The sequence below is a fragment of the Sebastes umbrosus genome, chromosome 15, assembly GCF_015220745.1.
Source record: "Sebastes umbrosus isolate fSebUmb1 chromosome 15, fSebUmb1.pri, whole genome shotgun sequence".
Taxonomy (NCBI): Eukaryota; Metazoa; Chordata; class Actinopteri; order Perciformes; family Sebastidae; genus Sebastes; species Sebastes umbrosus.
In genome coordinates, this window is record NC_051283.1 from 10,233,231 (window position 1) to 10,247,989 (window position 14,759).

At 40.4% G+C, this 14,759-nt stretch overlaps 1 protein-coding gene across 5 annotated transcripts in view; it reads right to left on the minus strand.

Moving 5' to 3' along the window:
• Nucleotides 1–486: 486 nt before the first annotated feature.
• The window catches only part of nrsn1l (neurensin 1-like), a 130,111-nt gene continuing 115,838 nt past the window's right edge, over nucleotides 487–14,759 (minus strand). For 3 of the 5 annotated variants that reach the window (XM_037796073.1, XM_037796072.1, XM_037796074.1), the window contains 3 exons: nucleotides 4,479–4,561; nucleotides 3,873–4,025; nucleotides 487–1,525 (listed from right to left, as the gene is read on the minus strand). In XM_037796073.1, coding sequence (XP_037652001.1) covers nucleotides 1,112–1,525; nucleotides 3,873–4,025; nucleotides 4,479–4,538 — 627 coding nt within the window. In that variant the 5' untranslated portion in view covers nucleotides 4,539–4,561 and the 3' untranslated portion in view covers nucleotides 487–1,111. Of the gene's footprint in view, nucleotides 1,526–3,872; nucleotides 4,026–4,478; nucleotides 4,562–6,683; nucleotides 6,939–14,759 lie in introns of those variants that run through there. The other 2 variants (XM_037796076.1, XM_037796075.1) reach the window with 2 other exon arrangements.

The window sequence follows — 14,759 nt, forward strand, 5'->3', positions numbered from 1 at the left end:
CATTAGTGCACTGAACAAACACAGTCTATGGTCAACAACTATATCCCGGTCCTGTAATACAAAGTGTTCCAGAGAGCCACAAGGTCTCTGGTTGAAGTCTTAGGGCCTCACTTATACATTTTAATTTGGATCTTTCAAAAAATAAAAATCTATGCACTACAGGTAGGCAGATCAATTTGTGCTTTAAATGTCAAACAGGTGTTTAAAGCACCCTGTCTATGCCCGTCTAGATGGCGACTATTAACTTGCTAACTAGCAAATTTTTTGTAATGGCCAAACGGTGGAATTACGACTTTCACGCGATGCCATTGGGCCTAAAAAGACTTTTTCCCATAGACCGAGATTGGGAAATACACGTCTGTAACTTGGCGGTTCATTTTATCTTTTTTTTAGGTAAATCAACTTCCCAGTACGAACACTATAGTGGCTAAATCACTATGTCCTAAAAGTTGTAAAATACACTAATAGCCAAGTTATTTCCCTTCCTCTGTTCATGTGAATGGGCCCCAGACCGAGGGCTGGGAGGCGGGGTTAAAGGAAACGCTACTGCTTCCTGCTCTATGGGCCCAATGGATGTAGAAGATTGCCAGAAGATCCGGATAACTTTATCACTCGGCTGTCAAGCCATTTTTGCTTAACGCGCCACTGACCAACTTTCATAGGAATCTATGAACCGTCTCAAAACTGTCTGCACCATTCCTCTTTTGTGGAGCAGTTTATACTCTAACAGGAGGATTAAATAAAGGTAGATGGTGCAATACAGCTAATAAGCCACAATAACTTCCTCTATTTTGGACTCTCCGATTCTCCATCCCCTCATAGGTCAGTATTGTCAAGACGGCTTGCTATTAGTCAATGGTGTAAATTTGCATGTCAAAGCTGAACTCTACACAGAACATTTGAACAGATTAATTCTGCCTCCTTTGATCACGCCCTTTTTAAATCCTGGTGTGTCCAGATCTTTATGTATAACTGTAATATCCAGGTCACAAAAAAATTTCCATGCTAAAATGACACTTGGTTGGTTCAACAACAATAATAAGAGCAGGTAAATGAGGCCCCAGGACTAGAACAAAAGCCTGCACATCATATAGCTCAGCAGGGATCTTCTTTAAGAAGTGCACTGCACGTTTTCCACTTTCGACAGTGTGACGGGTATCTTCCCCTCCTCTATACCTGGCGGCTTAGTGACCACATCCCCAGGATCCCTAAATCCCCTCCACTTTGACCCCGACTCTCCTCTCCGTTCCCCTTCCCCCGGTCTGTGGAAAAGCCTCTCCTTCAAGTTGGCCCTGGGGAGGATCCAAATGACAACCCCCATCGCCGCCAGGGCCGAGCCCAGGCAAGAGAGCCCGATCCCGGCCGCGGTGCTGAGGTGCAACCCCCTGTTGAAACTGACGGCCTGGCTGTCCACGAAGAACAGGTCCCCCTCTCCGAACGACTCAATTTTATGGGGAGTGGAGCAACCGACTGACAGGCTGGCAATACCTGCAGTCAGGATCAAGAGACCCACGACCAAGGACACCTGGAGGGACAGTGAGACAGAAAGCAAAACCAAAAGTGGAAATATGTGCAGCCCTGGTCCTGTTTTTTTCTATAGGTGGCCTTATTTGCTCAGTGCTCTTCACTCCTTGTTAGGAAAGGTCATTTTGTTGTGTGTGATGCAAAAAAAATCTAAATTGGCAAATGGGCAGGGGGCTTACATGCAATCCTTCACCTTTACAAATACCACCACACCACTGGTTGCACTTCATCATGCAGAGACAGACCAAAATGCACTGTTTGCACAATATGTGTATAACAGAAAGAGTATTTTAGAGTTATTACACTGGTGAAGAACAGGCGACACCATGTGTCACAGACAGATGAGGCACATCTCTGTCTGCAGTGCTCTCCAGACCAACGGTGGGGCTCACAGTGACAAGGACAGCAGTGAATGGGGAATTTGGCAGTCTAATCTTGAGCCGCTTTCTCACAATATCCAAGGAAACAGTGTCGGGAGTACACCACGGTCACGTAGCCGCTTCATAATTTGGTCATGAACAACAATCTCCTGCCATTTCTTGGATTTGTCTGACGATTTCGGTGTCTGCCCTTTACTGACAGAAGCTCCCGAATCTCGTTGTTTCTCCAGTTACACATTTTTGTTGGCATTTTCATGTAAATAGCCCTTCTTCTTCTTCACCTTCAGATGTTTGTTTTTCTTCAAATTTCACGCCAAGGCTATTGAATGGAGGCGGGGACACGCTGTGTGTTCAAATACCCATAATAACATACTATTTAGTATGCCAGAAAAAAGATTTAGTATGTCCCAATACATAGCATGTCAAATGCAGTATGCCAAAAATACCAGGATGTCCTAGTACATCTGGTCGCATTGTGCAGTATGCAAGCCAGCATGCTTTTCTGGCTATTCTGACCCAAAATCCTCTTTGCAGCGGATATATGAGCAAGAGGGTCAAAGTTTAAGGCAAAATGTTATGACGATAAGTAGTACGTCCCAATTGTATTTCATACTGCATGCAACAGTTCATACTTTGTAAGGGTAGGGTAAGTACTAAAAGTATGCGATCTGAAACATAGCCATGGTCTTGAGCTATGGGGTATGACACGTGCAGTGTGACTGGAGCAGAGCCAGCTATAGTGAGCCTTTTATACAAGTGCACACCAGATATTACTGAACATGTGTTGTACCATAATGATATGACGCAATATGGCGCTCCGACATCTCCTCTTTTAACCCTCCTTGTTTCATGCCAGCCATGATAGAAACGTCATCGACACGCCCACTCGCTTGCTTGCTTGCTGTGGATTCTCCGGACAATCAGCAGTTCCGGCTCAGTCGGACATTACACAGACTTTTTCCTAGAGAGCTGGCAGGGTAAAGTCTGTTTAATATGATTTGGACCTTTTCTATAACTGGATCTTAGTGTATTGTGACATGCACTAAAGGCTTTTAAAATCACAGTAAGCCTCAAAATAGCATGTAATTGATTGATGTAGAGCAAAAAGAAGGCCAAAAAAGATGATTATTTACGACAATTTAAAAAAAAACCAAAACATGCTGTACCCAGTAAGGGTAACGGGAAACAGAGCTGCATAAAGAAATACACTTATGGGACATCACCCACTGACTATACTATATCAGTGAACAGTTTCATACTTAATAGGATGAGTAAACTTTCTATGAACAATGAGGGCACCTGACCCTCCGTCTCCCCGGGGAATTCTGCATGCAAGTAGCATGCATCACTTCCTGTTTGCCTTTAGGATTTCTCATGGGATGCGACAGATGCTAATTGTGGATTTAATCTCTATTGTGTTATATCAATTAGTGACTGATATTTATTTATACATGACATATCAGAATATAGGATTGATTAAGGGAAATACACAATAGGTTTCACTACCAAATAATGCAAGAAATGTCAGAGAGGCTGAGCACTGAAAACACGAGTGAGGTGTTTTAAAGACCAAGGAACAGAGATTACAGGAAGGAGTAATGTAAACAGATGGGAGAGCGTAGTTGCTCTACCTTCAGTATGTAGGGCTATGTATTGGAAGGAATCTGGAGATAAGATACGTATCATGATACAGAGGTTACGATTCAATATATTGCGATATATTGCGATACTGTAAGCAAGTCGATGTAATGCGATTTTTAATCTAATTTTAAGAAAACTGTCATAGTGTAAAGAACACACCACCATGTGCATAAAATCGGAGTAAAAAAAGTTTATGCAATCAGAACAGTAGGATCTGCATTTGCATTTATCACAGTCCGGGTAACATCATAGCACTACTATACAGTATCATAAAAAACTGAATATTGCGATACTTAATATTTTTTTGATATTTTCTTACACCCCTACCTTCCAGACTGCTGAGTTCCACCACAGGGTTGACCTCTGGCTCTGGACGAACCCCGGATCCTCTGGGTCTCTCTCCCACATGGAGGACGAGCACTCTTCATAGAAGTGGTGCAGATAGGAACGAACCCCAAACTGAAGACAGCTAGAACCCGCCTGAATGGAAGGATGTTGCGCACAAAAGGGACCAAATTACATGACATATCAGATGTCCTCTGGTCTGTACATCTGCTTAAAATAGAGTTTTATTTCTTGTTTATATTTAGTTGTTTGCCAGCTCAGCTGTGATCCTAATTTCTAGTTTGCAGTCATTTTTGTTTTATTAAGTTATTGATTTCGGCGCCATTAGAAGCCTAATTAACATTTTATGTCAACACTTGTGTTGTTTTTGTTTGCTGCAACTTTGTTGGTAAATTGCCTGCAGCCTGTTTTCTATCATTTCAATTGTGTATTTAACAATAAACCGCTACTGTACGCCTGATACCACCGGCTTATGTTGCTTCCCTTACCCCTAGACCTTACTGGGACGTAACACTTGATCCCAAGACTCTTTTAGCTGTAATAAAAATAAAATAAATGTAGATCATCACCCAGGGGAACTCAGCTCACCTCACTCCCGGAGGATTCTCCTCCTGAGCCGGAGACACAGGCCTCAGAGCACAGCGCCATCACACCTCACACACCTTGTACACCTATACAGTGAAAAGACACAGATACATACTGTAAATAATACATATTCAGAGTCCTGGACACATTGATATGTGTGCATGTCAGATAGGCTGTTGTAACACAAACACTGTCTATCTGCTGAATATGGATTTCCCTCAATAAAAGCCGCCATCCCTTCAGAGGCTGGTTATAAATCTTGGCCTGCGTCGTCAGGTTGCCCCAGTTATTGTTGCTGCATGTGAACGATTGACGGCTACCGTGGCCCTGAGGTGGCTCTATTACCACCCACGGATGAGTCACACGGATGCAAGTGTGTGCACACTCTATTCTTCCTCATACGCATATGCACACATGTCCCTCTGTTGTTATTCTCCCGAAGGCAGTTTGATTGATTTCTTTCATTCTCTGCCTTCAAACGCCTTCTCTCAGCGGCTACACACGGCTGATCTCAGTCTATACTGTACAGTGAGTTTAACCCGACTGCAATTTCAAACATAACCCTGAAAAACGAGTCAGTAATCACCAAAGGAGAACATCCTGCTCAGGTAATGTTTTTACCCTCCTCTATATACGGCCAAAATCTCGAACCTGACAGGATGAGCTTTTACCAAACTCTGTCCAATTAAATAAGCTTTTTTGTGAGTCCATGTGATTTGTGTTTACAAATCGTAAATAGAAAATGTGGAGATGTAAGCAAAACTAATACAAAAACATGAGAAAGTAAACTTTGTATGCCGACAAAAGAACCTGTGTGTGATTGCACCACGTTGAAGAAAAAGCGTATTCAAACAGACCGAATATCCAAACTCTTTCATTCCAGTACCTGATGCAATTTGTGCTTTTTACCTTATCGAGTGAAGCTTTTAGAAACTGCCTTTACAAAGTCGTCTAAAACGATTTCTGAATGTGGCATCCAATTTATTTTTGTTAGGATTAGATTTTCCTTATAAGTCGATCTGACCTTTTCTGGGTTTATTCATGGTGAATGTCAACACAATTAAAAGAGTGAATTCACAAGAAAAGGAGGTAAGAAAAGTCCATAACATCATTTCAATGGAAAACTTCATGTGACTCCAGCGGTGGAGAGTAACTAAATACATTTACTTGAATTTAGGATTCCACATTAAAAACACAAGATCAGTTCATAACATGTAATACATGTCAAAGATTAAACCATTAAACCACCACCACGCTACCAGAATGCATTGCACAGCTGCTTACAAAGACAATGAATGGGAAGCGTGGAAAGGACGAAGGCTGTGGACATGTACCATTATGTGACACTTGACATTCAGGAATACAGTCCAATTCACACTCACATTCACACCTACGGGCAATTTAGAGTCAACTATGAACCTAACCTTTATGTCTTTGGACTGTGGGAGGAAGCCGGAGAACCCGGAGAAAACCCACGCTAACACGGGGAGAACATGCAAACTCTACACAGAAGGGCCCCAAAGCCGGATTCAAACCTGTGACCCTCTTGCTGTGAGGCGCCAGTGCTAACCACTGCACCACCTTGCAGCAAGTTATAAAAGTTATAAAACAAAAAAAACAAAAAGTGTTACCACCAATCCCGGTCTCCCCTACTAGTGATTCATTTATTTTTCAAATGGATTTTCTGATTTTTGATGATCATAAAACACATCAAACTTAGTCTAAGCTTTGCTTGCTCCCTATCCTATCACTGACACAGTAACACAGATGTTTGAGCCCCATAAAGGCTCTCTTTAACCAGAGCGCTGTCCATGGTGCTAGTTCAGTTTGCCCCAACTTTCCCCCTGACTGACTCACAGAGTTAAGTTCACATACTGCAGAGCCCCGTTTAAAAATGCAAATCTAGCATTTTATTTCTCTTATTTCACTTTTGCTTTCTATATATAGCTTACTGTTAATGTTGTATTTTGATCACATTCTTTCACAGCAGGCAGAATCAAAAGGCATGGTGGTCATTTCAACTCAGCACAGACTGAAACTAACAGCCAGCAACCAGTGAGTCATCGCGGCCATGCAGCAGCCTCAGTTCATGTCACTCTTTATCTCCATCGCACTTCATCTACAGCTGTTCTTACGTTTTCTACGCACCGGCAGCCTCCTCTTTTCACACTAACCGAGTTTACAACCACGGACGGACTCAGCTCTTACCCCCTGCGGCCGGAGTGCTCGCTCTTCTCACTGGGGATCCATGTGCTGTCGGACCGCTGGAGCTCCAACCAACGCAGCTTCTGATGGGAATCAGCTGAACATGAATCACACTGAGCATGCGTGCAAGTGGAGGGGAAAAAAAACAGTGTAAACACTAGATCAGGGGTCAGCAACCTTTACCATCAAAAGAAGCATTTTAGGCCCAAAAAAAAAAAAAATCGGTCTGGAGCCACAAAACATTTGAGCATTGTGATGTATTAGGGCCACATTGAGGGAAGAAAATGGAGATTTCCAGAATGAAGTCATAATATTATGAGAAAAAAGTCGTAATATTATGAGAATAAAGTCAGAACTTTACCAGAAAAAAAGTTTTAATATTACGAGAATAAAGTCGTAATATTATGAGAATAAAGTCATAGGTTTACAAGAAGAAAAAGAAAATAACACGTAAAATTACTTCTTTATAATATTATGACTTTATTCTCATAATACTACGACTTTTTTTTCTTAAACTTCTGACTTTATTCCCATAATATTATGACTTTTTTTTCTCGAAAACCTCTGACTTTATTCTCGTAATATCCGATTTATTTTTTTTCCCTCAATGTGGCCCTCAATGTGGAACCATCATACCATAGACCTACAACAATGATAAATAAAAATGGAAAGGTAAACAAATCATTTTCAATTTTCCATTTTTAAAAATCAACAGGGAGCCACTGGAGAGGGGTTAAAGAGCCGCATGTGGCTCCGGAGGTGCAGGTTGCTTAGAGACCCCTGACCCAGATGATATAGATGTGTCTGTTAACCAGAGGGCTTCTCAACCTTTTACAACTTGAGGCCCACGTCTGATTGTTAAAGTAATTCCGAGGACCACCTTCCCAAAATAAATAACAAACTGGGCTATAAATATGTGTCCACTGTCCACTGTAATGTAATATTCAGCTTACCCTCACCCATCACTGCCATCCATTATGAATCCAAAGTATTCAGGGTCATATTACCTCACCAACATGCTTTGGAGCTTTTACTGGTGCAGGGTTGTCTCCAACATCACTTTTCGTTTAAAAAAAATGCTCCATTTTTGTGTCACTGCATCTGAGACATATATGTATGTAAAGGGGAGACTCGTGGGTATCCATAGAACCCATTTTCAGTCACATATCTTGAGGTCAGAGGTCAAGGGGTCAACCCCTTTGAAAATGACTGTGCCAGTTTTTCCTCACCAAAATTTAGCATAACTTAAGTGTTTTTATAGCCTCCTTCCCGAAAAGCTAGCATGGCATGGTTGGGACTGATGGATTCATTAGGATTTTTAGTTCCATATCATTCCAGTATCCTTCCTCTAGCTTTAAAACCCGCCCGCTACAACCTCTGAAAAACATTTTTAGTTGGATTTTAAAGAGGTTAATCTAACCATTTGTCAGTACCTCCGCGGCCCACTAGGTAGTGCTCTGAGGCCCACCACTGGGCTGTGGCCCAGTGGTTGAGAATAGCTTTGTTAACCTATAACCTGGGTCTTTATCACACAGATGGTTCAAAGCGTTTTGTCCATATAGTTAGTAAGCAGCAGTGGAATGCACATTTACTCAAGTACTGTACTGAAGTACAATATTAAGGTATTTGTACTTTACTTAAGTAGCCCATCTTAACTTTAAGCAACTTTATACTTCTCCTCCACCACGTCAGCTCAAAATATTTTACATTTCGCTCCACTATATTTATTTGACACTAATAGTTAGGCTACTTTTTTAAATTAAAGGGACAGTGTGTAAGATTTGGCAGCCTTTAATGTGTGGTTGCAGCTGCACTCGATTTGACTGTTAATCAGGCCATTAAATAGACATTTTCAGTCACAATAAGCACCATAGATGTGGGTCATTAGGGGCCTACTATGCCTACTATGTTGTAAAAGTTCAACTTAAAAGTTCTAACACGTTGTAAAACTGAATGAAATGTCACCTGTTGAACACAAACAAAAAGGCTTATTTAGGTGTAGGCAACAAAACTACAACTTCTTTAGGTTTAGGCAAAAAAAAAAAAACCTGGCTGAAAGCCCTTTGTTACACTTCTTCTTATAATGCAGTGTTTTGTAGTAGACCCCTACTGACCCACATCTATGGGGCTTATAGCGATCGATAATGCCTATTTCATAGCCTGACAACAGTCTAATTGGCTGGCAGATTGCAACCAACTGAGTACCCCTCCGTTCACTCCTCCCTTTCCATGACTGCAGTAACGTGAACCGCCGAGTGCAAAACCGTTCTAACGCTGTTCACCTCACTCAGAGGCCATCCTTACCATAATAACATTACTTTGGGAGCAACGTAAGTCAGACGGCAGCTGGCGGTACCACGGTTTTGCACTGTGTGACTCACGTTACCGCAGTTTCACAAGCGCGTCGGAGAACTACGGTGAAGGGCTCATCCTAAGCTAATGAAAACACACCGATTCTTAGTTTCAGGTGATTTTACACTAATGAAAACAGTTATAAATATTATAATCCATCTCTGCTAATAGATCCCCCAAAATGTTACAAACTGTTCCTTTCAAAAAAAAAAAAACATATGATATGCTTATATGATAAGATGCAATACTATATTACTTATCTACCTAGTAGTATGCAAGGTATACAAAGTAAACTGCTCTTATATGCATTTGTTAGTGAGAAAAACTGAATAATATTATATTCTACAATAATAAAACACTATGAAAGGAAAAATTCTGCATAATGAGTAATTTTACTTTTGATACTTTAAGTACATTCTGCTGATAATACTTCTGTAGCATACTTTTATTTAAGTACCATTTTGAATTCAGGACTTTAACTTATAATGGAATATTTTATACTGTGGCATTTCTACTTTTACTTGAGTTTTACTTGAGTACTTCTTCTACCACTGTTACTTAGAATGAGGTTTGTCACTTTTAATTCAACCCACTGACTTCTAGTAGCAGCCGCACTATTAGTGAATCAACCAGATAGCACACAATTTATTCTTTAGAAATATAGGTGAGTGCTCCAGAGTGAGTCAAGAGCAATCACAGCAAAACTTTAAAATGCTATAGGAAATAAAAAAACAGGAAATATGTGTCTATATACCACAGGAGATTAAAGCATTAGCCACTCAACTCATGGAGTCACTACCCGCCTAAAGGAATATTTAGCGGTATTATATGAAAGCCAGATTAAGACTGCCTATATATTTATAACCGCTCTGATAGTCTAGGTCTAGCACTGTTATTCAGCTGGGATGAGCTGTTTGAAACTTTCCCCTTTGGCACATTCTGCACCTGTCTAGATATTATCCCTTTGAAGTTTGTTTAGTCCGAAGGGCTTTTGGTGTTTGGCCACAGTTGCTTTTAAATTGGTTCAAACTTTTTCTTGAGTGACCTCGTCTTCAACCCTTGTCTTCTGCAAACTACTTCTAAGTAGCAAGTCAGACAGCAATTTTTTTCCAACGTCCCCCAATGTCCATAAAGAAATTGTTTTCTGGGTTTGGTGTAAAAAGAACTAGACCGGCTTGGGCAGAGCCCCCAACCTCCAACCCACCCAACACCTTTGGGATGAACTGGAAAGCCAATTGTGAGGCAGGCCTTATCGCCAAACATCAGTAGCTGACCTCACGGTTGTTTGATGGGAGCAAATCCTCGCAGCCAGGTTCTAAAGTCTTGTGGAAATCCTTCCAAGAAAAATTGAAGCTGTTAAAGGGCCACTCTACCAATTTTACAATCAAAAGTGAGTTCACTCGTCACTGGTAATCCTGATCATCCTGTGAAAACAGTTGTATAATGCCAATAGTTTGCTTTGTATTGCAGTTTTTGGGTCACAGTTTTGGTTCAGTTTATTTTGCACTTTGGGGAGAAGAAAACTTAACCATTTGTAATGTGTTTGAATTCTCAAATATATAGATTGATTGGTTGATTGGTTGATTGATTGGTTGGTTGATTGGTTGGTTGATTGGTTGATTGATTGGTTGGTTGATTGGTTGGTTGGTTGATTGATTGATTGATTGATTGTAAAGAATGTCATTTCTATATTATATGAAGCCAAAACACTGATTTCAGATATTTGCCTCTTCTATGTCTCTGGCACCTCATCAAAGAAATAGCAGGCCTGTATTTAATAGTGGTGCAACGGATCAACAAGCCCACAGTTCGCTTTGTACATTCATTGAACGAATAATAATTTTTTCGGTTTGGTTTTGCATCCCGAGTGTAATGTCTTCTGCTGCTCTGGAGAGAGCTTTTTTTAAAGTCTGAGGAAATGTCATGGTTATCTTGGCTTGAAAACAAATTTAGGTGTGGCACTTAAAAGAGTTGATAGAAGCATTTATTGGGTGGATGAAATGAAATTATACTATTGGTTGCATCACAGTAAATGTGTTTTGGAGCCTGAGTTTATTAGGTTCCACAACTTTATGAAAGTGCAACAGTAAATCCCTGGAGTAACCTTTTAAATCAGCATATTAATGCCCATGGTTTTAAATGCTCAAAAGTCATATATAGGTGTGATGTTTATGTCCACTTTGTGTAGGGGATTGTCACAGTTACATCCTTCTAGATGTCATCATAGCGTATTAAAAGTGATTTGAGTCAACCTATCCATCTATAAATCTGAATTAGCAGACATTACATGTGGAGGGCCACAGGGTTCTCATTTTATTCAATGGATTTTTTTATGTGTCCATCGAGCTACGTTATTCTTACCTTGATTTTTTTCTGTTGTTGTTCGTTTCTATATTTTTGCTTTTGTTGTATTTGTATGTGCATTTCATTACCAATTCAGTTTGAACAGAAATGCTATAATGGTTTTCATTTTGAAGGTAAGTTTTTGTCTGAAAAGCATAAAAAAGGGCTCGCACAGCAGATGGAGAACTCTTTTATAGAGTTCCTAATGACAAAAAAATGCACAGACGTTTCATCTATGTGCAACCGTCCTTCAGTTTCATGGTTGAGTCCTTTCAACTTTTTACCACCAAGGAGATAAATATTGGAAGGTAAGGTAAGTTTTTGTACAACTCTGGAGTCTCTAAACTGTCCATCAAATGCCAATCTGACAGGATAGTCTCCTTAAATTGAGTGCTGCATTCAGCAGCTGTCAATGGCTGATAATGCCTCCGGGAATGCAAACTAAAGAAGCGTTTCTGCCTCTGTAAGCGGTACCTCTCATTAAAGGCAGGCTCCCTTCAAGGCATGGTCCATCTCTGAAATAATGTTAAAAGAAACAACCTCACACACACACACACACACATAGTCAGATATGTGCCAATATGTGTTCTGTAAATATTTCAGTGTTTCCTGAAGATGCATTATTTATGCAGACTGTCATAACAGATCCCAAATGAAAAGAAAACAAATACTGTCATTTTCACATATTTATCCGATCCGATTTGCTACCAGGCAGAATAAGTTTGTGTGTGTGTGTGTGTGTGTGTGTGTGTGTGTGTATGGGGGTAGTGGTTCATCATATTTGTTATTTGGACACAGTATGGTAAGCCATAAAAGGCAGGATAAGACTGTTTCCAAGGTGCCCTTGTGAAAGAAAGACATGGAAAACTGGTCGTGTTTGTCGTCCATACACACACACACACACACACACGCACACACACATACACACACATACGTATACACACACACAGGTTTTTGTATGACCAAGCTGTGCTCTATCAGAGAGAGAAAGAAATTTCCATGGTTACGAGTCCAGCAAGGTCAGACACAGGAAGTGAGTGCTAGGTGTTGATTGGCTGTTAGATAATTACACTTCCCTTTAAGATGATGTGCAAACAGGATTTTTTTTTTTTTTCATCTACTCTATTTAGAGGCTGTTGTAAAGCATTATCAGTCATTTCAGCTGCATGCCTGGCTGCCCTTATTACTTCCCTTTATTCACCAGCTTGGGAGGGTTATCCTTTGGTGTGATAAATTATGCATTGTGCTTGTCTGGTATCTTAAAAATAACCCGTGCATCAACCCACACCAGCCTATAAAGCCACTGTCAATACCGCGGAACATCCGAGGCATCATGTTAATTAGTTGTGAAAAGCCTTTCATTTATTGGCTTGTCAAATAGAAAGGGTAAAGCGTTTTCAAAAAGCCACAATATTTAGGTTGGATGACTGAGAAGACAGTTTCAGTGTTTTATTTTCTGCATCTGTCTAATCTTTGTCAGGGTGGTAGGGATGGTGGCCGCTATCCCAGCATGCACCGGGAGACACTTTATGACAAGTTAGCAGTTCAGTGGAATGCTAATAGAGATATAAAGAGACATTCAAACTCAAGGACAAAGTTTCCAGTCCACCTCATTTTCTTCTTCACCCTTCTGCCTTGAAGCCTTTGCTTCACAGTTATACATTTGAATGCATCAAATGTTATTCTTAGAACTCAACGCAATAGTTTGCCTTTCAGGGAAATACACTTACTCAGTTTCTTTTTCTTTATAACTATTTTTCCAAGACGTGAGCCACCATCGTGAAATATAACCAAGGTAGACATAGAAATAAACAAAAAAAAGGATAAAAGGACACACAACAAAACAAACAAATAAGAATAAATAATTAAACAAACCAACTCAGTGTCTTGCTGAGAGTTTCATGAGAATATCGATATTCTCATGTAGGTACAGTAAATTGCTGCCAGCATACCGTTTGCTTAGTTTAGCATAAAGAATGGAAACGTGGGGAAACAGCTAGCCTGGCTGTCTAAAGGTAACAACATCTGCCTACCAGCACTTGTTTGTTTAATCGGCACAAAAGCGTAAAAACCAACAATGTCAATTGTTTCAACAAATTTCAACAATTTTTCATGTCGGCAAACTGTTGTTTTTACACTTTGAGCTACCTGGTTCACCGTGTTGCCAGCCAGAGTGGTACCGATCTTCGCATCTAATTCTCGGCAAGAAAGCAAATTAGTGTATTACCCAAAATGTCAAACTACTTAATTTAAATTCCCTCCCTCTTTGCGTCTTTCTCTCTGCCCATCTCAAACACATGTGTTTTGTCAGCTCACATTTTTACAGCTTGTTAAAAGTCTACCTATTTTCCTTTTCTTCTCTATATCTCAAACCCAGACATAACTTATGGATTCACAAAAGACATATTAAACCTCAAAATCATTCCGTCCTTCTATCTCAAACGCAGGCGGGCTTTGACTTATCTTTTAATTGCACTAAAGGCTTGTTAACTCAAATTCCCTCTCTTTTCTCCCTTGTGTCATATCTCTCTTAAATTCAAGCATACAGTCAGGATACATCACTCTATCTCAAATACAGGCATACCTTTATAATTGCATAATTAAAAGCTGGTTAAATTCACTCTGCTGCTCTCTATCTCTTTCTTTAAAGCAAGGTATTGGAGGCCCACAGTTATGGATGCACCAAAGCTGTGTTAAAAACCTCATATCTTTTGTTATCTTCAATGTAGCTGTGCTTTTAGTAAGCACACATTTTAATTGCACAATAAAGCCCCTGTAAAGCACAAATTTACTCTCCCTCTGTATGTTATATGGAGCGGAGCTGCTGCTGCACCGCTGCAGGCAGGGTGATGGCAGTGCACAGTTCAGAAGGTCACTGGATGTGTTTGTGGGTGCGGGGCCGTGGAATGGCTACGTTACATCACGCAGAGCGTCAGATAATGGCACATTAACATGAATAATGCATCCCATGTTGACAAGCGGAGGGGAACACACAGAGTCTAAATATTCTATAAGGAGAAGAATTCATAGAATAGAATAGCACTTTGGGAACTAATGGGCCGTCAGGTGTCACATCCTATGATGAAGAGGCAGAGGAGTGCGTGCACGTGTGAACGTGTTGATGTGCGCCTGCATGACCGTACTGCTCGTTATTGCTCAATACGGGTTATAAAACCTTGTCTCAAAAAACCTTTTTATTAAATGTATTCTCATTTTGGGCTTTATGCTTCTCACTTGTGCTTGTCAGGAGGGAAAAATTCTGTTTTGGAAAATATTGTAAGTAGTGCATGCGCAGTATTCACTGTAATTAGATTGCCAGTCGAGTCTGGAGGAGACATAAGGCAAAAATAAAGCTGTCACAATATGTCCATACTGGTGCAAGAC